This window comes from Sabethes cyaneus, chromosome 1 (assembly GCF_943734655.1).
Source record: "Sabethes cyaneus chromosome 1, idSabCyanKW18_F2, whole genome shotgun sequence".
Taxonomy (NCBI): domain Eukaryota; kingdom Metazoa; phylum Arthropoda; class Insecta; order Diptera; family Culicidae; genus Sabethes; species Sabethes cyaneus.
The window spans coordinates 145,625,666-145,650,395 of record NC_071353.1 but is presented as its reverse complement, the minus strand read 5'-3'; the positions used below and the strand labels follow the sequence as shown (position 1 = coordinate 145,650,395).

Here is a 24,730-nt window from a genome sequence, read left to right as displayed (position 1 = left end):
AATAACGACTTTTTACTTTTGAAAGTAATTTTCGTTAAAAAAACCCCTATTATAAGAACACAACTGCTTGAAAAAAATCTCGATTTTTTCCCGATAGGATTTGACTATTTCCTGACTGATTTTTTTTTCGTTATGGAATAAAGTTTACACAGGTGTAGAAAAAAATGAACTCCAATCTGCTGGATACGGCTCTAGCTCTCCATTTATTCACCCAGATCCATTCGAGGGAAATTCTAACTGAGTGCTGAAGGAGTGAGCTGAAACAATGAGAAAACCGAAAAGCTATGGCAATTGCCTAATTAATCAAGAAAAATGATAAAGTCGTGTATTGACTTGACTCAAAAGTTGCTGAGTGTCAATTAGACTAAGAGAGATATCAACCTGTTTACCGGTTTTGTGACATGACATTGTACAAGCAGATATCATCTTCGAGATCTACGAATCTTCAGAATCTACGAAGGCCTGTGATGCATCACCGATCAGGGTTAACTAGTTTTATAAACCATAAGTTATTCCTGATTTACACCTGTCCCGCTGGCTGCTATCCTATCACTTCAAGTTTTGGTAAGCAAGCTTTATGCGTAAGATAAAACCGGGGATTATCACAATAATTCAAAATAATGGACGCAGTACTTCAACTTTCCAATGGAAGATGTTTGGATTTTCCTGCGAGGAAAATGTTTCATCTTTTAGAGCTGCTCGAAAAGCAGCTAGTTAGCCAATAGTAGTGTTTAAATCAACCCCAAAATAATATAAAATGCTTAAATCTAAGCACGAATCAATCCAGCGACCTTTTCAGGATAAGTTGCGAGTGACAGAGGTGAGAGGTGAGGACGCTGCAAAGAAACCTGAACCAGGAATCGCCAAGAATTCCGGTGTCAATCGAAAGGTCCAACCAAACATCTATCTATTTATATAAGAGGCTTATGTCTGTCGCCCAAAACGAGGGGCGCGATATGTATTTTCGTGGTAATAATCGCCCCCATTAAGCAAAAACTCAAACCAATTGCACCTCATAGAGTTACATAGCGTCAGCGTTACATAGCGTACCTCCTATTTGATCTCAATGGATCATTGAAAAAGCTAACAAAAAATCACAGATGGCTCCAGCATAGACATGTTCTGTCAAACGCTCTCGACGAACGTCTATGACCGACTGTCAAACGGCCTTGCAATCTGATTGGTCCACCTGAAAAGACCGGTTCAGATTAACCGTTATCAACCATCAACAACAACGGAACGGCCAGAAATTATGACGTGTAATCTGTATCAGCCTTAAAGTTTACTCTACACTCAAAATAATCCACACGTCCTTTCCACGTGAAAAATCACGTAAATTACAGGCAGTACAGGCAGTTACGTGATTTTCAGATGACTTATTGGAAAAAAATAATAGCATCTATCTGATTTTCACGTTAACGCTTTAGTATGCGTGCGAACTACCTGAAAATCATGTAAATAGTACAGAAAAAGCTGGATGGAAAATATTCACATAACTTTTCCTATGATTTCGACGTGAAATTTATTGTAAAATTGTAAATATTGAGTGTAAATATGTCACGTGGGGCTTTAGTGTCCATCTAGCGGTAAGCACAAGCAAAAGCTACCTACAATGATCCATTAGACGCGAGGCGACGCACGCGGGTTACAACTATCTATTTATATAAGAGGCTTATGTCTGTACCGACAGCCAGGTCTCTGACAGGACGTCACAAGAGGCTTATCGGTAACTAAAACCAGCTCCCTGACAGGACGTCATGCTTTCGTAGCAATGGGTTGTATTCTCAGTCGACCGCTGGACTGCTCGATTGCTCAACTGGTTGACTAGACGGCTCGACTGGACTGGTCGATTAGACTGTTCGATTTGTTTGCTCGACTGAACTGTTCGATTCGACTTCTCGGCTCAACTGCTTGATTGGACAGATCGACTTGACTGCTTGACTGAACAGCTCGACTCAACTAGTACAAAATATAGGCTAATCTCATGTTTTTAGCCTTGACCTTGAAATATGCGGTCATACATATATTATTATTTGAAACGGTGGTTCTACAATTGATGAAGGGACGGTTGGGGAAAGAAATTAAATTTTTTTAGTGAAGGAGGGGAAAGAGCGGAAAGGAGAGGAGGGAGGGGGGGTATTGGTAGCTACGCTTAACAAGTAGTCGTTTTGACTCCTACCTTTTGTCCAGTGCTAGAAGGTGCATGGATCGAACTAGCATTGGGCGATACTGTATCTGTATCGAAAAAATCGATACTTTTGAGCCGATATATCGATATTTTGGATCGATACTGAGCGTCCCGATACCGGCCAGTATCGATGCTAAAACGACGATATTTGTATCGATACCTTTATAGTAAATGCTAGAGAAACTAAAATACTTTACTTATCCTAATGCGATGTCCATTAGGATTTCACCTGCATAACAATGTTCCGCCAACAAACTCGATCCATGGCTGTCCGCCTCCAATTTCTCGAATGTCCCACACTTTCCAGGACTTGCTCCATATGGTCTAACCGTCAAGCACGCTGCGTACCTCTGCGCCTGGTACCAACCGAATTCGAGGCAAACATCATTTTTACGGGATTGTTTTCTGGCATTCTCACAACATGTCCCGGCCATTGTACTCTTCCAGCCTCAGCAACTTTCTGAATGCTGGGTTGGCCGAAAAGCTGCGCCAGCTTGTGGTTCATGTTTTTCCTCCATAGACCGTACTCACATACACCACCAAAGATGATCCTAAGCACACGACTTCCAAAAGTGATCAGTCTCCGTCGAGCATTGTCCACGTTTCGTGCCCGTAGACTATCGGTCTTATTTGCGCTTTGTACATGGTACATTTGGTACAGGGATGAAGCTTGCCAGATTTTAGGGTCTTGTAGAATCCGTAGCAAGCACGACTTCCGGCAAGAATACCTCTGCGTATTTCTCTGCTGCAGATGTTATCCGACCACCTCGAACTCGTAGAAATTAAAATAAGAGGTGTACCTAATTAATGCGGCAGCTAATTTTTTTTTCGATAAATAAACTCTGCAAAAATAGATGCATTCCCAGTTCCAGTCTTAAATCAAATTTTAAGTAAAACTTCAATTTCAATTTGAAATCTAATTTAAAGTCGGATTTCTTGGGTGATGTAAAAAAATCAAATTCAATTTCAAATCCTATTTCAAGTTCAAGTATAAGTCCGATTTAACTCCAATTTCTGGCAAAGTTGTAAGTATAATTTCTAGTCAAATTTTACATCCAATTCACTATTAGTTACTAGTAAAATTTTAAGTTCTTTATTATGTCCTATTTCAAGTTCAATTTCATGTCTCATTATAAGTCCTGTTTCATGTGTAATTTGAAGTCCAATTTATATATTCTAGTCTGAATTGGTCCAAACTTGAGTTTAACTTCGCGTCCAATTTTAAGTGTGATTTGAAGTCCAAATTCAAGTTCCACTTCAAGTTTAATTTTAAGTTAAATTTAAAGTCTTACTGCCAGCTCAATTTAAAGTAAAGATTCAAGTTGAAATTGATTCAAACTGAAGTCCAATATCATTTGTTCATCAATATCAATTTGAAGTTCAATTTTAAGCATAATGCCATGCTCAATTCTAAGTTAAATTTCAGTTCCCATTTCAAGTTCAATATCAAGTTTAATTTCAGGTTCAATTTTAAGTAAAATTTCAAGTGCAATTCCAGCTCCGATTTTAAAATTAATTTCAAATGCAATTAGACAACTCACAAGTTGCTGAGTGAAGCTCTGCTTTCCTCAATGGAGGTAGCTGTCTTGGCACTCGAAGATGGATGTGGTTGGAGACCGTCAATGAAGCCGCAACTGCATTGTTAAGTGAAGAAACCCTGAGTGCATGAAATAACTTTTGACGGAGATGAACTGGAAGGGGTTGATGAATTCATAAATTAGGGATCTCTGGCAACCGCCGTCAATCATACGAGTAAGCAGATTCAACGACGCATTCTAGCTAAGTCAGGTCTACTTTTCCCTTCGTAAGTCATTTCGATCAAGGAGCATAAACCGTATGCAAAATATAAAAGCATTTGCTAGCGCTTGGCTGAGTGGTCGATTTCTGGTCGGCCCGGCCGGTTTTTCACTTGCAAAGCCGGTGACCGATCAATCTGGCAAAAAGTCGGTTTACCAACTTAAAAAAACGGATTTGTACTTTTTGTCCGATTTTTAAAATTTATTTTTCATTTCCATCATTCCACTAGATTTTCTATTAAATTTTGTAGCAATCCTGAGCAATTCGTTGCAGTTTCCGGTCAAAAGAGTTTAAAACCGCAGGCCTGACCAGTCCGACTCAGCTATTATTTCGTTCCTAACGAGATTTCGTATGAGAACGAAAGAGAATCAACAGTAGTAAAAGCACACGCATATAATTTTCTAAAAAATTAAGCTTAATAATAAACAAAAGTGTGGTTTTCGTTGCAGCCTGTCAGTGTATCGATACCACTGGTATCGATACTTGCCGCCCGATATTTCAACGGGATCGATACCTTTACAAAAATTGTATCGATATTCGAATATCGATGCTTTTCGCAGTATCGCCCAATGCTAGATCGAACCAAGCTATAATCTGAGATTATAACCGGATTCGAACCCACAACACCCACATGCGGTTAAAACAAGTCTAGGCGGGTTAAAATGCACCATGAGAAGCACGAATTAACTAAGCACACGCTTGCAGCGCAGGCAAACATGTGTCGATCTAGTAGCTCATGCGCGCGAGTGGACAAACGTCAAAACGTTTGTAAAAAGCCATATCTTAGCATCGACCGCTCCAGCGAAAAAAGATCTCGTCGGGACCGGGATCTGGAATAACAAATTTAAGGATTAGGTAGGTCACGCTGTTCTGAGTCTAGCCACTTTGCATTAAACTTAAACTAAAACTGAACGGATTCTGCTCATTGATTATGGCGCATTTTAACCCTTGGTTGTACTTTGTTTTGTACACACTTATGCGCATTTTGCCCCTAAGTAATCTGCAAACCAACTTTCGGAGGCCTTAGAAAATTTCACAATTAACCCATTATGACCCGAGTATACCTAAATTTGGACCAAATGAAGTGAAACTCTGTAATCTATTATATTATGGCTCGAATGTGTCGGGAAACGCAAAATCGTCATTTGGAATGCTTTCAGGGCCAAAATATCGCAGGTTAAATATTTTATAGGCTCAGTTTCAAACAAACAAATCACAAAGTTTTTTACAGATTTCTTATCGAATTTTGTGATAGACTTTACATATAAATACTAATTTACATGTCAGGTAATGTTTCGTCACTAAATGTAGACTTTTTCATGCGTTTTGGAGACAAACATTTTTTCGCCATTTTTTCAACTTTTTTTCCGCCATTTGTCACAACTTTGCACTGTTGAAAATACAGGTGAAATGACAAAAACTGACAAATTATATCACACACACATCAGATTGATGTCTTATCTCTCTTGTAGTGATATATTAACAATGCTAACTATTGAAATTCAGTAGTAAACAGGTTTTGAAGACGAGGTATGATATATCATACGCTGGGTCATAATGGGTTAAATTGTTTTTAAATGCTCATTTCGCCAGCCCCACAAAGATGTTTTTCTATAGTTTGGTTTTAATATCTTTATCAAGGCTTAAAACGGCGCGGCAAAAATTATTCCATGTTTAAATAAAATTGGGTTTGCTTTCATTATTGTAAAGACAAAAAAATCACAACCTGCAGCTAGGTTTTTTTGCCAAATTTTTGAAGCACTTTAACGGTAAATTTAGTATTTATTTTACTGCCTGGTCAATTGATATTATTGAACACAATAAGCAAACGTACTTAGTTTTTTTTGTCATTGCTTTAAAAATATCCCCGTAAAATTACTGCAAAAAACGAGTGCTAATAAATCATGGAAGTTCGACAAGTCGCTCGGACAAGTCCAAATCACCGTATGAATCTAAAAATTTTTCATTCGATAAATTTTCTGATTTGCTTGTATAAATTACAGAAATATAAATTACTTTAGTAGCATAAATATATGGGAAAAGAATTAGCCAACTAGTCATTCGTGCAAGCAAGCATGCAACAAATATAATTTGTTATTCGTCACAAATTGCTCGCGAAGAATAACATAAACGCTCTTCAAAATGCATCATCGCCGGCTATCCGTCAACAAATTCATCCAGTAATATTTGCTTCGTAAACTGATCGAATGTTGTAACTAAGATTACAAGCAACCTATTTATCATACCACATTCACTCGTTCGGTGCTTGTTTACAATTTACACCGATTGCATGCAATCGCAACATTGTTGTGTGCAATTTTCCTATTATAACTGTTATCGTTCATATTCATGAACATATTCACCTATCTGCAACCTTGATTTTCATCACAGTATGCCACCGTTTTTAGTAATTTCAGACTATGGGGGCATTCATAATAACGAACGCTCCAAAGACGCTATATTGCTAAAATGGATGGAAAAGACGCTAGGATTGGCTTTTTACACAAATGGTACACTTTCGCATATGATTCAAGATGTGCCACCGGGAACATTATTATTGTATTATTGGGTACGTAACTATCGGTCGAAAATAACGATAAGAATAGTGTATTTGAGCTTACAGCCGGAAAAAACCACACAATCATTGAAGTATGAAGGCATAAGTTTAGTGGTCCTAAAGAACTTCCCTGCGGAACTTCAGATTGAATGCGGAAACCCTACCATTCGACGTACCATTATTTCATTGAAAGCTTACGATTGATAAAATACACACGTAAAAACTAAATGAAGTCATTTAAGCACTATTTAGTTTTATTAAATTTGAAAAAACTACTGCAAATGGTATGACTGTAAAGGCATATTCGAACGAACCTGAAGCCACTGACAACTAGAGCAGAGGGAACAAAGCCCTCAAAAGGAGGATGGTTTTAATAGCTGTTATCTATGGCTATTACGTAAAGACTTGAATGGATAAACCCCTAATCCAAGGTGTGACGCGACCCGTGCCGAGGAAGGAAAGGGTGGAGGGGGTTCTATAAAGAGAGAGCCTGTGGAGGCCGGAGAGCCTGTGAACCGCCCTCCAAAGCAATTTACCATTGCTGCATTAAGCCTATCACTGATGCAGTGGACCATTTCTTACCGAGCAGCCTCTCTCTGCCGGAAAACAATATCTGTTGCCGGCGAGGTTCAGTCCTGTTCCTCGTCTATCCTCAACACGCTGGCTCGTTGTGAGTCAACAGACGAGCCAAGGTATCCCTGATTGGCACCTGTCTCACTCACTACCAGCCCATCACTTCCGCAATAACTGATAGATAAGCTTGAAGCGTACAGTAAAAGAAATAAACAGGGCATACCACAATGGTTCAAAATACTGGACTGGACTGGATAGTGGTAAGAGTACCCAACAGAAGAGGAGATATTTCGCTCTTCTTTTTGAAACGTTCTCTTAAACCACAAACTAGTTAGTGTCTGTATAGTTTGTGCTTGAACAATGACACTCACAGATTCTTATAAATATACATATGCCAGAAATGCAGTTTACATTAGTTTTTGATCTAATGATCTGATATAGGGCTGTCTACCTTGTAGTTTTAGTTTTCCTTTGTATTTTTCAACTAAAGATGAAAAAAATAAATATGAGAGGATCGGGAATGGGAAGAACTGAGAATTACAAATTGATGTTCGCACGATTTTCAGATTCAAGATGACCACAATAGGGAATTGAGACAAAGACAGCCAGAGATGCCTCTGCTCAACCGTCAAATGTCTTTCAACTTGAGAGGCACGTTGAAACAAGTATTTTCAAAAAAAAAAATCACTGCGTTTTATCATACAAGTATTCTTTTTTTACATACTTCTCATGATTCCACATAGTTGTACAAAATAAATTAACTGAACGTGGCTCTATATTAAATCGATCAACCCTCCTCCAGGGGACGCCTTCTGTTCCCCGTGCACGCTGTGACGTTCTCGATGCTTCGCGGCTTGGTTTTGACGTGAAAAGCGACGACCGCACTGGTCACACTCGTACGGTCGTTCGCCGGTGTGCACCGTCATGTGCTTTTGCAAACAGGACTGCCACAGGAATGGTTTGTCACAAATCGGACATTGCCGTTCCGAGAGGGTGCTATGAATCCTGAGATGTGTTTGAAAATTTTGGCTGCTTATGAAAGCTTTCCTACAAAGCGTACACTTGAACGGTCGTTCATTGCATGCGGTCCACTTGTGCGTCCGGAGACTCATACCGGAGGGAAATTGCATTCCGCAGTGGCATCTGAAACTTCGGTTATCCAAGTGTACCTGCTTGTGAGTCTTAAGCCCGTGCTCGAAGACAAACCTGGCATCGCACGCGTCACATTTGAATGGTTTTTCCTCGAGATATGCGTGGGTTTTCTGGTGATTTTTAAGAGAATGAGACGATCTGAATGACGAACCACATATGCTGCATTCAAAAATTCGTTCATCCGTGTCACAGGGAGCGTGCCTCGTGAGCTGTTGACGAAACTTAAACTGTTTTCCGCAAATTGAGCAACCGAACGGTCGATCGGTGGCGTGCGATTTTCGGTGAACTTCTAAATATCCTTTCAGGGAAAAGCTTCTGTTGCACACTTCACACTTAAAGTTTTTTCTTTCCGCATGAGTCCTCTTGTGCCTGGCCAGGCAATTGGATCTGGTGTACGCTTTGTTGCATTGATCACATTTGAACGGTCGATCGTCGGTATGGATTTTAATGTGGGCTGTGAGGTATTCCTCCCGGCGGAAGCCTTTGGCACAAATGTTGCAAACATGCTGCTCCTCCTCCGGCTGCTGCTGCCCGTTGTTTAGGGCGGTCACCTCCTCCGAGCCTTCCGCCGCAGCGCTGCAACAAAAGAATAGTAATCCTCAAACAACAGATATTTCCAGGCTGAAGCTTTCGATCATTAATTCGAAAAATCTTCATCAAAAGACGCTAGAAAAATCTTCTTCATAAGAGATGGGGTTACGCCCTACTTGGAGGGATTTTGGTTTATCCTCATCAATAGATTTTGCAATTGGTTGCAATTGTACAAGAGTGATGAGTGGGTTTCTTATTAACAGCAACTTCCGGACAAGATTTGCAAATAGAAAAATTTAAAAAGCGATTTTTACTCAAAATTAAATACACTCAAGTACTTTCTTTATACGGTTTTTTTAAATTATTAAGAACGGGGCAACCTGCTAAGCATTCATTTATTTCTCAATACGTTTGGGAGAGAACCGACATTCGTCACGTAGTTTTTGAATAGTCTCTAAGTTGCACCGTTCTTTTGTAATCGAAAAAAAAACAAACCGTGTAAAAAAAAGACTTCAGTGTACGCAAAACTGTTTAAAGATATATTTGAGCTGATCAAACTTAGATAGGTACAATTTGCTAAGATTAGGTGGAATTTGCAAATTCTGAAATATTTTAAAATGTCATCATTTAAAACTAGTTGGCTATGTAACATCTCTTACAAAACAATTCTAAGTATTCCCTAGAGAACGCGTACGCGTACCAATACATTGGCGTAAAAAAGCAAAACCTAGGTGCTACATTCCGTTATCGAAACTTGACCTTGTTTTTATACGACAGACTTCGCAGTCAGCTGTTAGAGTGCAGAACAATTGCAGGGCCAATTGCTACGATCCTATTGACTCTAACAGCCTCTCCCAGTTGTGATTCTAGCCTACGACGACTGGCTTATTAGACCAGCGTCATACCTCGAAGCCAACTGGGAGACGTTAGCACTACTGCCGAAATCAGGAAAGTCACGGGGAGACAAAACTATGCAGGCACTTGCCACTGCTGGAAAAGTTAAGTCTTCAAAACAAGATTGTTTTAGTTATTCTTTTGCTTCATGTTTTCTAAAGATTTAGCTCAGTAGTAAGAAAAGCTTATCTGATATCAAATCCCAGTTTAGCTGCAGTGAAATTAAATTTAAATGAATTGAGTGGGCTGATCGTTTCGTATTTATTCCATTGGTTCATACAATCGAAAATTTCAAACAAAAATTCAAACAAAACAGATTCACGATTATCACTTCGCAGTCATTAATACCGTGTCAGTACGATGTAATGCATCGGATGACTCGACGCCTGAACCGGCAGCGGACTCAGATCAAGAATGGCTGCCATAGTGTTGTCCGGTTCATCAGTCAATTTCACCTGCTCTCCTCTAGATGAAGCATCATTTAACCCAGGACCAGATCCATCCTCCACGACTTGGCTTAACCCTCCACCACTTCGTTATCAGTTTTTTTTCTTCTCACGTGTCTGGTTCCTCGACGTTCACCGGTAGCGGCTAGGCGCTTAAGTGAGTTCTTAAGCTTTCTCATAAAGAAGCTTGTCAGTTTCTGCTGCGTAACCACTTCCGTATCATCACTACCAACTTCTATGAAAAGCTGCAACATATTACGATAGGGCATGATTGCAATTTTCGGTCCCTTTCGGCTGGCTCCAGTCCAGGTACACTTCGTTTGCATTTCCTTGCTGATCAACAGATCCAGAACGCGTAGCATGCGGTTGTCTGCGCAGTTATCGCTACAATGTACGCGCAGCCATTTGACCTAGGATGGGTGAAATAGAGAATGAAGGTATAATTAGTGGCAAGTATTGTCAAGCTGAAGGGTAAGGAAAGACTAAAAAATTATCACCCCCCCTTAAACGCAAATAAAAGGAAATGAGGAGGCGATGATAAAACTGACATAAATAGTTGCAGTTTTAGCCGACTTACCATTTTTGATTTGTAGTCGTCGTCCGCCAAGTTAAGCTCCAGATCGGCTAGTTCTTCCTCTCGTTCAACAGGACTGAAGCAGAAATCCCAAGGTTCTCCAGTCGATTTTCGCGATCCGTTCATTTCGGGATGATGTCGGGAATCGTTTAGCCGGGAATTCAGCTTTCGGACTTCATCAAGGATGAGTTCATTTTGAATGGTGATGTCCGCCGTACGCTGCTCAATGAGATCCAGACGATGATTCACTTGTTGATAAAGTCCGATCAATTCCTTCAGGCGATTTTGCGTTGTTGTGTCCATCAGCACACTTGTATCGGGAATAGTTTCGAAAAGCGTCAATTACATTAGGCGAGTTTGTGGTTTGGAGGCTTGGAGTGGGGACCCAATACACTCAATCCTCACTAATATGAAAAACACCTCATTCAGATAAGTGATAATTCATAATTCATTTTAATCTGAATACTTGGTAACTTTATTCATTTTCACATACGCGGAAGGCGCGCACTCTATGAACTTGTTTTGATTTGACGAAAACAAACGTTTTGAAAACATTTCGATTAGGTGCGAATTCTAAATCGTCCGAATTGTAGAAGAGGAAATTGGCTCGACAGTTTCAACTAAAATGGTCTCTTTTGGGTGCTGAAGAGAGGTAAGTTGCATTTGAGCCAAATGCATTTGCCAAAGCTGCTGAGCAAGAGGAAACGTATTATTTTTTTTGTGCTTTTTTCCCATTTACCCGGTCAACTTAACCGAAATTGTGTAAGACGCTTGATCAGTTTTTAATGCACACATTCATAATACCGGGGTTCAGATTAAAAATGTTCAGATTAAAGAAAATAATTCTATCATAGAGGCGCTGGACAAAAGGAGACTGCACAACCCTCTTATTAAGCACGCGACGTATCTTCAAATTCTACCATGTGATGGCGTACAAATTGTGCCTCTTCCTCGATCTATTGTAATCGAACCGCCGAATCGAATCGAAAAATTAGTCTTGATTCGGAATGGTAAATTGACCTGTGGACCAATAATAATTTCCTTTACTAAATTTTACTTTTTGGTTGAGTGTATCTTTTATTAATTGTTTTTGTGTCAAATCGCTCCGATACTATTCGTTATTTTTTGCATGTTATTGCTTTTAAACCGTTTTGTGATACATCAATAGTGAAACTAAAACGATTGCAAATAGAATCATAGTTTTATATGACCAAATTAGTGCATAGCAAAGTGGTTTCAATTACTCTAGTGCGAACAGCTTTCTCCTTTTTGTTTACCACCGTAATCGAGTGATTCAGATTAATCGTCACGACTCGCTATCGGTACATCGACAAAGTGGATTCACAGTAGCCGTCACCGGAACGTCTACAGCCAAAGTGGTAGAAAGCTAAGTGCATTTGCGCTACGGCTTTAAATTCGAACCTCCTAATCTTCAACTTTTAATTTCAAAATGGAAAACGCTTGTGATCAGTGCGCTAAACCAGTTCAAGTCGACGGAGAACACATCAAGTGTATGAGTTACTGCGACCAACTCGTGCACGTTAAATGCGCTAAAATAAACGCGGCTTTTGTGAAAGTCTTACGCGAACGTAAAAATCTGCTTTGGATGTGTGACGAGTGTGTTAAGCTTATAAAAATGACTCGCTTCAAGAGGGTCATGTTTTCGGTAAGCTGCGCTGTTTCGTCGATCGCTGGTAGCCATGGCGAAGCTATCGGCGAATTGAAGCAAGCCATACTTGTCAACGGACAACGCATAGAACAGCTTTCGAAGAATGTTTCTGAAGCCGCCACTACGCCTCTTACGTCAAGATACGCGACCGCAGAACCGCCGAAAAAACGACGCCGCGAAGAGCGTGCAGTGGTCAGCAAACCGCTTCTTGTTGGTACTAAATCGTCCACATCGCAAACCGTGTTGACCGTTTCCCCTCCAAAAACTACAAGGTATACAGCCCTAAAGGTTGTACGAAAGGGTGACGTAGGACTGTGTCATATAATACTCATTACATTGATAACATGTTTTAATCGATGAAGTATAACTTTATGTCTGATCATTAGATCAAAGACTAATGCAAAAGGCATTTATGGCATATGCATATTTGAGTATCTGTGAGTATCATTGTTTGAATGTTTATTTGTAAAAGAAGAGCGAAATATTCTGATTTAATTCTTCATTGAATCAATGGTGGTTTGAAAAAAAACCATTTGAAATTGTTTGGTGGCCCTGAAAAGAACTATGTTTGAGCTGATAGCACTTCTTAAAAATCAGTACTATAATTACTGTTGCCAATATATAGATGGATGTCGCTATTCGGCCCTTTAGACTCTAGTATGATGGTTGCCCGCTAATACAGGAGTGATAGGAAATACCAAATCACTGTATAGTAGAAATGGATTAGTTTTATCAAAATACTGACCGTCCGTCTGTGCGATCGTGCGATAAATGAGCAGACGGCGAACCTAGTGTGCTATTTTATAGTCACTGGCACTGCCGTTGCTACTTGTAAGCTAGTGTAGGTGGTGGGGGAAACCAGATCAATTGCTGCTGCTCAAATGATTGTCCGACACTGATTGAGCAAGCTATCGAACAATTTCGCATGTCTGCGATGGGGATAATGCAAAATGTAATGTTAAGTGCATCGTGTGGGATTCACTTGGCCATTGCCCCATTGCTCCCATTGCTTAGTGGTGTAATTGGTTAAAACAACACGCTCAACTAGAGATTGGGAGCTGTGAGTTCGACTCTCACCTTCGCTAAGTCTATATTTTTGGCCTAATATCAAGAATTTTCAGTTTGCCTGAATCTTCATTTCTCGCATTAAGCATTTATTCTTCCCCAACATTGCCCTCTGATTCCGCTTGTCTTTGGGACCGGTGTTGCCGTCAATAGCCATCGATGTTGCCGATTGGATTGAAAAGGGGTGTGGCTTACAAAGTGGTCTCAAGGTTATCATTTGGATCCAAATCCTTTGGTGTATCTAATTGTCGTCCGTGCCTGTGAAGCTAGGCGATAACAAGGGAAATGTATGGAAAAATTCGACCTTGAATCTTTACACACATTTTCACTATTTAGCGTATAAAAAATTATTATTAGTATGTTACCATAAAATTGCTGGACATTTTATCTATCCAACGACATATTAACTGTTATGTTTCATTCAGTAGTATAGTAGCTATTAGCGTTTGAAATATTTCATTCAAACATCTCACTTCTATTTTTCGTTTTTACAAAGTGCTACCCAGTCCCAGTATAGTAAACAAAGACGTAGTCCTACGTCAAAAAAATTGTTCTGGCTTTACCTCTCTCGGATACGCCCCAGAGTGAAGCCCGAAGCCGTCGTCGAGTTGGTTAACGATTGTTTGCAGTGTAATGATCCGATCAAAGTGATTCCTCTGATAAAAAAAGATGCTGACCTAATCACCATGATTTATATTTCGTTCAAAGTCGGTATGGATGAAAAGTATCGAGACATTGCTCTCGATACGAGTACATGGCCCCAAGGTCTGCTTTTCAGGGAATTCGAAGGCACCAGAGTAAAAAACTACTGGGCACCATCTGTACCTCGAGCGACTCCGATAACTCCATGTATAGAGGTAACCCCAGCGAGCAATCCTTCGTCCTCCAACATAGATCTGGGATCGTTGCCAACAGGGTCTTGGAGTCCAAATGCAGGACAAATTGGATGCTGGGACGCAACGACTTTAGTACTTCGTAAGCCCTCAACCACCCCGCCGCAGTCGAGCTACTGCCGCCAGCGTACAACAGTCGTCCCGGCCCTGCGTGTGGGTTTGGGGAACAGGGCTTCCAGAACCAGACTCATGGCAAGTATCATTCTTGTCCACGTTTATACCATGCTGACGCGTACCGCGCTTTCAGACCAACGACCACTGGACCATTGAAAGATGATTCGCTCCCCGCTTCTATTTCTGCATCATCGGAACGCACGCCAAAAAGTATGATGGAATGCCATCAGAGCCGTTCCGTTCCTGTGATCGGTACCGGTGATGAGGGTTTCCAACTTGCTTTCCCAGGCAAGTACCGACTTTATAGTCCATCCTCGCTTCCTGATGTACTCTCCATCCGTAGCAATGGTTCCTGCAGCGACATCCCTTGTCATCGAGTCTCCGTTCCCAGCGCTCACCTAAACTGCCATCCGCCGTGTACTCCAGCCTCCGAGCCAAACTGCGGAATTGTCACAGCTAGCAACGTGGAAAATAACTATCCGAACGATGCATTGCCGATATTTCAAGTCGATAGAACACCGGGATGCACCGACAGTAGCACCATGGAAGTCCCTATCCTGCCCGCCGCAGTCGCGCCTTTCCTGCCAGCGCTCATCCTCCCGTTGATTCGTCTCCCGTTTCTAGCACATCATCCAACCGGTTACCGACCAGCACTCGCGACGTCCAGCAAAACATCCACGTGTACTACCAGAATGTAGGCGGAATGAATGCAAGCGTTCACAACTATCTGCTAGCGTGTGTCGATAGTCCATATGATATAATCGTTTTAACCGAAACCTAGCTTGACGGACGAACCTCTTCACACAATTCTTCGGACCGAACTACGAAGTCTTCCGTTGTGACCGAAGTGCGCACAACAGCCGAAAATCAACGGACGGCGGCGTTTCAGTAGCGGTTCATCGCCAACTCAAGACCTCTGTCTTAGAACACAACGACTGGTTACCTGCTGAACAAGTTTGGGTGTCTATAAATTTATCCGATCGCTATCTATACCTGTGCGCTGTCTATTTCCCACCGGATCGAGTAAGGGACGCCGTACTCCTCAAGGCTCATATGGCATCGGCCTCCACAATTTCTTCGGCAGCCTCCGCCTCTGATGATTTGCTAATTCTGGGAGATTTTAACCTCCCCGGGATTAATTGGTGTGAACGCGGCAACGGCTATCTGTTCGTCGACTTCAGTTCTATAACTCCTCCCCCGATCACCACCGAGTTGTTCGACTGCTATAGTACTGCCACTGTGCAGCAAATTAACAAAATCACCAATGAAAACGGACGCTGCTTGGATCTCTGCTTTGCTAGTGTCTGCAGTCAGGCTCCAGAATGTATGTTGGCGCCTGCTCCACTCGTTAAAGATGTTCTCCATCATCCACCGCTATTAGTTCCGAACATACACCATGCAAAACGACAGACTCACCGTTGTCTGTCTATTACGATTTTAACTGTGCCGATTTTGATGCGATCCAAGGTATACTAAACAGTATCGACTGGAACGCAGCCTGGGAAGAGAACAACGTAAATGCTGCCGCCTTGACCTTCTCGCATATTTTAAAATATATCATCGACCGCCACGTGCCGAAAAAGACGATACGCATAGAGCCGCACCTGCCTTGGATAAACGCCACGCTACGTCGCCTTAAATCTGAAAGAAAGGCTGCCTTGAGGAGGTTTTCAAGGTATAAAATCCAATCTCAGCGAAACTACTATCAGGCTCTCAACAAGCGCTACCAAAAGTTAAGCCGACTCTGCTTCCGCAAATACTTAAACAACGTTGGGCGAAGACTGAAGCGTAACCCCCAGTCGTTCTGGAAATATGTTAGTGTACAACGGAAAGACGACGGTCTTCCATCAGCCATGTTCCCTGGAAGCAAAACTGCGACTACATTGGATATGGTTTGTCAACTGTTCTCGCGTCAACTCTTCTTTGTCGATGAAAGGCTGTCCGAAACAGAAGTATCGACTGCTTTAGTCAGCGTTCCAAATCTCAGCGATTCTCTCACTAACCTGTCTATTGATGATTCTATGATCAAGCAGGCCGCTTTGAAGTTGAAAAGCTCAACTTCCAGTGGACCGGATGGCGTGCCTTCAATATTTTTAAAGAACTGCATTGATGCCTTGGCTGCTCCAATCCGACGTCTATTTAACTCCTCGATTAGCTCAGGCATATTTCCTGCTGCTTGGAAATCCGCTTACATGTTTCCAGTTCATAAGAAGGGGAACAAAAGAAACATAGACAACTACAGAGGCATCTCTGCCATATGTGCATTATCGAAACTCTTCGAGCTCGTTGTTATCGTGCCAATTTTTTCGTTCGTCCAGCAATACATCGCTGATGAGCAGCACGGATTCATGCCGAAGCGCTCAACGTCTACCAATCTACTAAAGCTCACTACGTACGTAACGGACTGCTTTGACGACCGATCCCAGACGGACGTTATCTACACTGACCTCTCCGCCGCCTTCGACAAGCTAAATTATCAAATCGCCGTTGCAAAACTGGACAAACTGGGCATTGGAGGGCCGCTGCTTCAGTGGTTTAAATCGTATCTGACGAACCGTCCTACCAACGTGTCTATCAATGGCTTCACCTCACCGGCTTTCACCGCTTTTCTGGAGACCCACAAGGTAGCCATTTCGGACCGTTGGTCTTTCGTATTTATTTCAACGACGTCAACTTAATGCTCAAAGGTCCTCGGCTTGTGTTCGCCGACGACCTGAAACTGTTTTCGAAAGTTAACGATTCATCGGACACTCTCGCACTCCAGGACCAACTGTTGATATTCGCTGGATGGTGCAAACACAATCGCTTGGTACTAAACCCCAACAAATGTGAAGTAATAACGTTCTCGAGAAAGCTTAACCCTATAATATTCGATTACCGATTATCAAGCGTACCCTTACGCCGTGTAGATTGCGTCAAGGATCTTGGGGTACTGCTGGACTCTAAATTGATTTTCAAACAGCATGTTACATTCGTTGTCGACAAGCCCTGCAGAAACCTGGGATTCATCATACGTATCGCAAAAAACTTCAACGATATTTATTGTTTGAAATCACTCTTCTGTGCGTTGATTCGCTCCAACCTCGAGTATTGCGCACCCGTATGGAGCTCGTATTACCAAAACGGCGTCAGTCGAATAGAGGCGGTGCAACGGAGGTTCATCCACTTTGCCTTCCGCAGGTTACCATGGAATGGTAAGTTCCGGCTACCAAGCTACGAACAGCGTTGCAGATTTATCAACTTGGACACCCTGCAAACACGTCGGGACGTAACTAGAGCCGTCTTCGTATCAGATGTTCTGACATCCCGGATTGACTGTCCTTGGATTCTAGGAAGACTAGACATCTTAACTCGGTCTCGCTTAAAGCGGAACAATTCCTTCTTGCATATACCGCATCGGAGAACTAACTACAGTACTTTCGGTACTATAACCGGCTTTCAACGGAACTTCAACCGTTTTGTGTCCTACTTCGACTTTGACGTCAGCCGCAACGTGCTGAACACCCGATTTAGAGCTCTTGCTATTAGTATTTAAGTAGTCAGTAGGATAGAAAAATCTGTTGACTTTTAATTAATAAACGATAAACAATGAATTGATGTATCAGAAAATGTCATTCAAATCGGAAAGGACAATTTGACCTGAAAGTGTTGAATACTCGCAATAAGTTGTTTTGAAATTATTTTAAATATATTATGATATCCATGTCCGCCGGCCTAGCAGAACAAAGGGATGATATGAATGGATATGAAGGGATGATGTTACACGCCATGGCTTGCATCTGTCGCCAGGACAGGTTCTCGTCAACAGCCCGGATGTTGTTTGCTAAGCTCCGCCACCTCTGGGTCTGCCAATTCTACACTGTCCTTGCGGGTTCCTGCCGAGTGCTTCTCTACAGATCTCGTTGAATCCTTACCTCAAGGTATGTCACTTTCACTAAGGTACTCCTGGTCTTTCGTTAGAGCATTCCCCATCTGCGGTGATAACGCGCAGCCTTGTCTTACGCCATCAGTAACCCTTATAGGATTGAACAACACGCCATAGTGCAACATCTTGCACAATAACGCCTTATCTGGAACCCCTCTACGCTTAAATGCGCCCCAGATGTTTCTGTGGTTAAGTCGATCAAACCGATTTTCAAAGTCAACGAACACTGGTAGAAGAGAGTTCTGGAATTTACTCTGGTAATTTATGACTCAATCTAAAAATCGCCATAAAAACATGTAAAAACCTAGTTGCGTTAAATTTCAGTTGAACTTTCATTGAAGTACTTGTCAATATAATCGGGAAAGAAATTAATGTCTGAAACATAAGGCTCATCTCGTATTGTTGAGTTACAAAGTAAATAGAATGGGCGCTAATACGCTACCTTGTGGTACACAGTAAGACTATTCAATGAAGTGAAATTTACAACCACCAAGAAAAATGAGCGGAAATTGATGATAGTCTCGCTTGGGGTAAGACATTTAATGTACATTTCACTTCACAGAGTTTTAAAACATCAAACATAAATGGCTACTAAATCAAGTCCGTTACATCCAAAGCCTCTGACGTATCAACATGTGTGGCTCGAGTGGCACGTTCCTCAGCGTTGATTGAGAGCTTTTTCCTGGCTTTCACGGAAACGTCGTCTTTGGTTCCTTCTTTCCATGACGACGTTCCCGGTGCTTCGCAGCTATGTGTTTTAGTGTAAAGCGACGCCCGCACTGGTCACACTCGTACGGCCGTTCACCGGTGTGCACTGTCATGTGCTTCTTCAAACAGGACTGCCATTGAAATCGCTTGTCACAGATCGGACATCGGCGATCGCTGTCCTCCCGGTGAATCCTGAGATGAGTCTGAAGGTTTGCGTGACTTATAAAAGCTTTCCCACAGTCCGCGTCCGTACACTTGAACGGTCGCTGCTTGCACGCCGTCTGCTTGTGCTTCTGAAGATTCGCACGGGAGGGAAAAACCATTCCGCAGTGGCACTTGAAACGCTGCTCATCCGAGTGTCTCTTCCTGTGAGCCTTCAGCCCGTGCTCGTAGACAAACTTGGCACCGCATATGTCGCATTGGAACGGCTTTTGCTCGAGATATGTGTGGATCCTTTTGTGATAGTTAAGAGCTTGTGATGATCGGTAGGAAGAGCCACAAATGTCACATTCGAAAGTTCGTTCATCGGTGTCGCAAGGCGTGTGTCTCTTGAGCTCTTGACGGTATTTGAACTTCTTTCCGCAAACGGAGCAACCGAACGGTCGATCGGTGCTATGAGCTCTGTGGTGAATCGTTAAACTTCCTCTCCGGAAAAAGCTTTTGCCGCATACTTCACACTTGAACTTCTTGTCTTCTGAATCGCTCGTCTGGCGGCGATCTGGACAGTTAGCTGCGAAAAATCCATTGCTGTATATAACACCATCAAACAGTTGCTCACTTGCACCGATATGAGTTTTTTTATGGGCTGTTAGATACTTTTCTGATATGAAGCCTCCTCCACAAATGTTATAAACGTGCTGCTGCGGTTGCCCGTTGGGGGAAGTCATCCCGTCCAAGCTCTCCGCAACGCTGCAACAGAAGAGAGAGTAATTCTCATACAACAATTATTTTTCGCTGCGCTGGGATCAATCATTGATTGAAACAAATGAAAACGAAAAACAAAAAGCTTTGGATTCAAAGGCGTCTTTTAGTGGATCAACAGATTTGACTTTGCACCGCCAAAGTCGACATTTTAAGGGTTTGAAGCCACAAGAGTTGCCGATTGCTCATGACCCGAAGGTCGGGACGTATTTTTATTCGCAAATTAGCCACCGCGAAATTATTTCAAGGGACTTACACAAATCCAATAGCATGTATTCACTGACGCAGGGGATAATTACTATCAATGCAGCCGTTTTTTATGACTCAAAGTAAGCTTTTTAGGTCACCTGAACCTGTTCTTGAATTGCCCTATCATGTGTAACATCCGGTCAGAAACGATATTTCTTTGTTTTAGAATCGAGTTATCGGAGAGAACCCTTACAAACCAATCAGCATGAATGGTGGAATGGACAACAAGGTACAGGTAATTTGTCCCTGCCAACAAGTAATCCAGCAGATCACTCTAATACTACAAATACTATAAGATTAGAACATTTTGCACCAAATGGCTTTGCTCCTACCTCCAACATTTCAGCAAGCAGATTCTTGATCATTACAATGCTTTGTAGATAGCAGATAAATGGATGAGTAAAAAGTAGTGCGAATTCGATACTTTAAAATTAAAATGAATTGTAAAATCTTAGCACTCAATCTAGTCAATAGTTCTGTATACATAGAAGACAACGGCAAACAAATACCTGGAACTGCAAGCTGCTGTTTCATCATCTGCTGCTGTAGATGCCACGGGTAGCCTGTCCTCAATCGCATCGACGCTATCGGGTCCGGGTTCTTGTTTCACAAGGACACTTGGGCCGGCAACTGATAATTCACCCTCCGAATAGGGTAGAGCATCATTTATTATAACCTCTTCCACTTTTATCGAGGCTGACTCTTCCACTTTGATCGGTGTTGTTGATTCTTCCATTTCGATATCTTTCACTATCTGATGGTACATGGTAGGCACTTTCACCACAAAACACCCGTCAACGATCGCGAAGGAAATTCGATTTTTGTCGTAGTTTATTTATCTAGTGTATTGCCGAAAAACTGGAAGGAAAATCACTTTTTTAGCTTCGATAAGCGGCACAACAAAATCAAAATAATCTTCTTAAAAGTCGAACGGGCATCAGCTGTCATATCATTTAAAGCTGGAATCACACGGACCGTCAGCGAACATCATCGGTAACGTATATCGTAACGGAACGTCCACCAGTGATGGTCGCATGGGTCGCATATGCATTTTCAACATTTTCAATGAGCCGTGATGTGACGTTCAGGCGTCGTCGCATTTTGAATTTTGATTTTTTTTTCTTCTGTGGTGTTTTCTGTTTTGTTGTGAGAAAATGGAGTGCTACAAATCACGCTGCCAAGCTGGCCATGATTTGTAGTCATGGTGAGATATGTGTAACAAAGAGTGAAAATTATTGACGTTCGTGGTCTAATCGGCAGCTCAAAGAAGGTGAGTTAAACCGGCACAAAAAAGCGGGCACTAAACCGCTTGAAGTGGGCAACCCAGCACATTAGGAATTGCTGCTCAACAGCTGGTCGCTAGAAGCAACAAATCGGCCTGCAGGCGGAAGCTACAAGGTTTCTTTTCAAGCCAATAGAAAATCATGAGAAGGATACCTACGAGGCAACGGTGCCATGCCAGTAAGTTGAATTGTACTATAATATTTTGTAAATTGGTTGGAAATTCCTTTCTTTTGTAGATCCCCGTCGCCAAAAATGCTCCTTAAACGGGGCATGAAAATGTGCCAGCTGATTCAACAGCAACACCATCCGCCACCACGGCCACCAAATACGACGACGGATTCACAACAGCAATCGCCTCCGTTTTCCCTGTCTGCATCGGAAAGCTCACCACACAAAAAAAGCTAAACTATCGAAAGGATCGAAAGTGATTCCCGAGTTCCTACTACATTTCTGAGGTGCTTACTTATACCCATGGATAGGCGTGAAGCAGCAGTTCGTTCCCCCACCACATCCCGGTGGGCTGATTTGTAAATATCAGGTGAGGCATTTTCGTTTTTAAGTTCTAGCTTTTAACTCCGGTACAAACTAGAGATGGTCGGGTATGAAAATTTGAATACCCGAACCCGACCCGTACCCGATCAAGAAAAAAATTGAAAACCAGTACCCGGCCTGAACCGGCAAGTTTATTATTTTTGATACCCGAACCCGACGGGTACGGGACGGGCCCGGGTACCCGACCATCTTTAGTGTTAAATGTGGTCAATGGAGATACTCGACCCGACCCGTACCCGGTTTCATAAACAAAAATTAAGAACCCGTACCCGACCCGAACCCGCAGATTTTTTTTTTCAATACCCGAACCCGACCCGAATCTGGTGGGTACGAGTACGGGTGCGGGTTTCTGGCAAATTTTCCGCTACCCGACCATCTCTAGTACAAACGTGATGCGTCGCGAGAGATGATTATTCGACAGATTAACGTAATAGTATTCTTCGACAAAATTTACTTCTACTCTAGTTATATCTATACCTATAAAAATGGATTTCTGTCTGTCTGTCTGTCCCTGTGTTCCTTACAGAATCGAAAACTACTGAACCGATCGGCGTGAAAATTTACATGTAGGGGTTTTTGGGGCCAGGGAAGGTTCTCTCGATGGCAAAAGATCCCTGCCCCACTAAGAAGGGGGCTCCCATACAAATCTATGCCTATAAAAATGGATTTCTGTCTGTCCTATGTTCCTTATAGAATCGAAAACTACTGAAAATTTGCATGTAGGGGTTTTTGGTGTCAGGGAAGGTTTTTATGATGGTTAGAGATCCTTCCCCCCACTAAGAGAGAGGACTCCCATACAAATCTATACCTATAAAAATGGATTTCTGTCTGTCTGCCCGAATGTTTCTTATAGAATCGAAAACTACTGAACCGATCGGAGTGAAAATTTGCATATAGGGGTTTTTGGGGCCAGGGAAGTTTCTTATTATGGTTAGAGACCCCTCCCCCACTAAGAGGGGGGGCTCCCATACAAATGAAACACAAATTTGTGCATAACTCGAGAACTAATCAAGCAAATGGAACAAAATTTTACATGTGGGTGTTTTCGGAGTCAAGAATTTTTTCTATGGTGAATTGAGACCCCTCCCCACTTTAGGAGGGGAATAATGAACTTTCTCTTTTTTAAGAGAGGGGCTTCCATTCAAATGAAATACAATTTCCTCATAACGCGAGAACTAATTAAGCAAATGGAACAAAATATGACATGTGGGTGTTTTTGGAGACAAGAATGTTTTCTATGGTGAATTGAAACCTCTCCCCGCTTCAGGAGGGTGGGCTCCTATACAAATGAAAAACAAGTTTCCTCATAACTCGAGAACTAAACAAGCAAATGGAACCAAATTTGACATGTAAGTGGTTTTGGAGGCAAGTTTTTTTCTATGGTGAATTGAGACTCTTCTCCTCTTTAGAAAGCGAGTTATGACCCATCTTCCCTTTAAGAGGGTGGGCTTCCATGCAAATAAAATGCAAATTTCCTCTTATCTCGAGAACTAATCAAGCAAATAGAACCAAATTTGGCATGTGGGAGTTTTAGATTGCAGAAATTTTTTCTATGGTGAATTACGACCCCTTCCCCTTTTAAGAGGGGGGGCTCCCATACAAATGAAATACAAATTTCCTTATAATTTGAGTACTAATCAAGCCAATGGAACCAAATTTAGCATGTAGGAGATTTTTGAGTCTTGAATTTATTTTATGATAGTTAGAGACCTCTCACCCCTGTGGTAGGGAGATATGGACTCTCATGCAAATAAAACAGATTTTTTTGCGAAACTCAAAAACTAATCGAACTCGAGAAATTCGAGACTCTTCCATAAAACATTAATCAATAACAAGACCACAAAAACCATCTATACACTCGAGTCTTTTTTTACACGGTTTGTTTTTTTCAAGAACGGTGCAATTTAGGGACCATTTACAAAATACGTGACGAGTGTCGGGCCTCTCCCAAACGTATTGAGAAATAAATTAATGGTCCCTAAATAGCCCCGTTCTCAATATTCGAAAAAACAAACTTATTTTCCTAGGTCTACCTGGGTTTCCTGGAACGAGCGACAGCGAGTAAGGAAAGGGTCGCGAAATGGTACTTTCCACAAAAAAGTTTTCCGTGAAATGGTACATCTGCTTTCTGGCTATGCAATGAGGGGACAGGGGAGTTGTTTTCTACTTTACTGTGAGGAAAAATTGCAAATTTGTATATTAAACTACCCATTCCAGGTAACTAATAAGCCTTAACGTAAGCATCAAATCAGCGTATCTGGCATTTTATACTGCACGTTATTGTATGTTAGCGATTGTATGTGACTTAAATGCTTATTGGCCTATATTTGAATAGCATTGGTGATGCTTATTGGTTACCTGGGATGCTTTCATAGTTACGTAACTGCCAAAATAAATCATCTAAGGTTGAACTCCTCAGAAACTTGCAAAACTCGAGATTGTGACAAAGATCATCCGAGATTCATGATTTATGTACAACACAGGTTAATTTGTGGCAATACGAAGTTTGTCGGGTCAGCTAGTCTATGCCTATAAAAATGGATTTCTTTCTGTCCTATGTTCCGTATAGAATCGAAAACTTCTGAACCGATCGGAGATCATATAGGGGTTTTTGGGGCCAGGGAAGGTTCTTATGATA

General features: G+C 41.8%; 2 protein-coding genes across 2 annotated transcripts; both read right to left on the bottom strand.

The window, feature by feature from the left end:
- Positions 1-7,888: 7,888 nt before the first annotated feature.
- LOC128746354 (zinc finger protein 626-like) lies at positions 7,889-10,117 on the bottom strand. The gene is made up of 2 exons (XM_053843407.1): positions 10,041-10,117; positions 7,889-8,843 (listed from the first exon to the last, which is right to left on the bottom strand). The coding sequence occupies exons 1-2, from the start codon at positions 10,115-10,117 to the stop codon at positions 7,889-7,891; spliced, it is 1,032 nt and encodes a 343-aa protein (XP_053699382.1).
- On the bottom strand, positions 9,955-21,142 carry LOC128742730 (uncharacterized). Its single transcript, XM_053839181.1, has 3 exons — positions 20,766-21,142; positions 10,716-11,022; positions 9,955-10,548 (listed from the first exon to the last, which is right to left on the bottom strand). The coding sequence occupies exons 1-3, from the start codon at positions 21,020-21,022 to the stop codon at positions 10,210-10,212; spliced, it is 903 nt and encodes a 300-aa protein (XP_053695156.1). The 5' UTR covers positions 21,023-21,142; the 3' UTR covers positions 9,955-10,209.
- Between the last annotated feature and the right edge of the window lie 3,588 nt (positions 21,143-24,730).

What these genes read in the sequence shown, in the direction of transcription:
- LOC128746354 (XM_053843407.1), bottom strand. Translation starts at nt 10,117, where the DNA reads ATGGCAGCCATTCTTGATCTGAGTCCGCTGCCGGTTCAGGCGTCGAGT. An exon ending in CATTACATCGTACTGACACG is followed by an intron (nt 8,844 to 10,040) that starts GTATTAATGACT and finishes CTTTTGTTGCAG; the next exon opens with CGCTGCGGCGGAAGGCTCGG.
- LOC128742730 (XM_053839181.1), bottom strand. Translation starts at nt 21,022, where the DNA reads ATGTACCATCAGATAGTGAAAGATATCGAAATGGAAGAATCAACAACA. An exon ending in ACAGCAGCTTGCAGTTCCAG is followed by an intron (nt 11,023 to 20,765) that starts GTATTTGTTTGC and finishes TCCCGATACAAG; the next exon opens with TGTGCTGATGGACACAACAA. An exon ending in ACGACTACAAATCAAAAATG is followed by an intron (nt 10,549 to 10,715) that starts GTAAGTCGGCTA and finishes CACCCATCCTAG; the next exon opens with GTCAAATGGCTGCGCGTACA.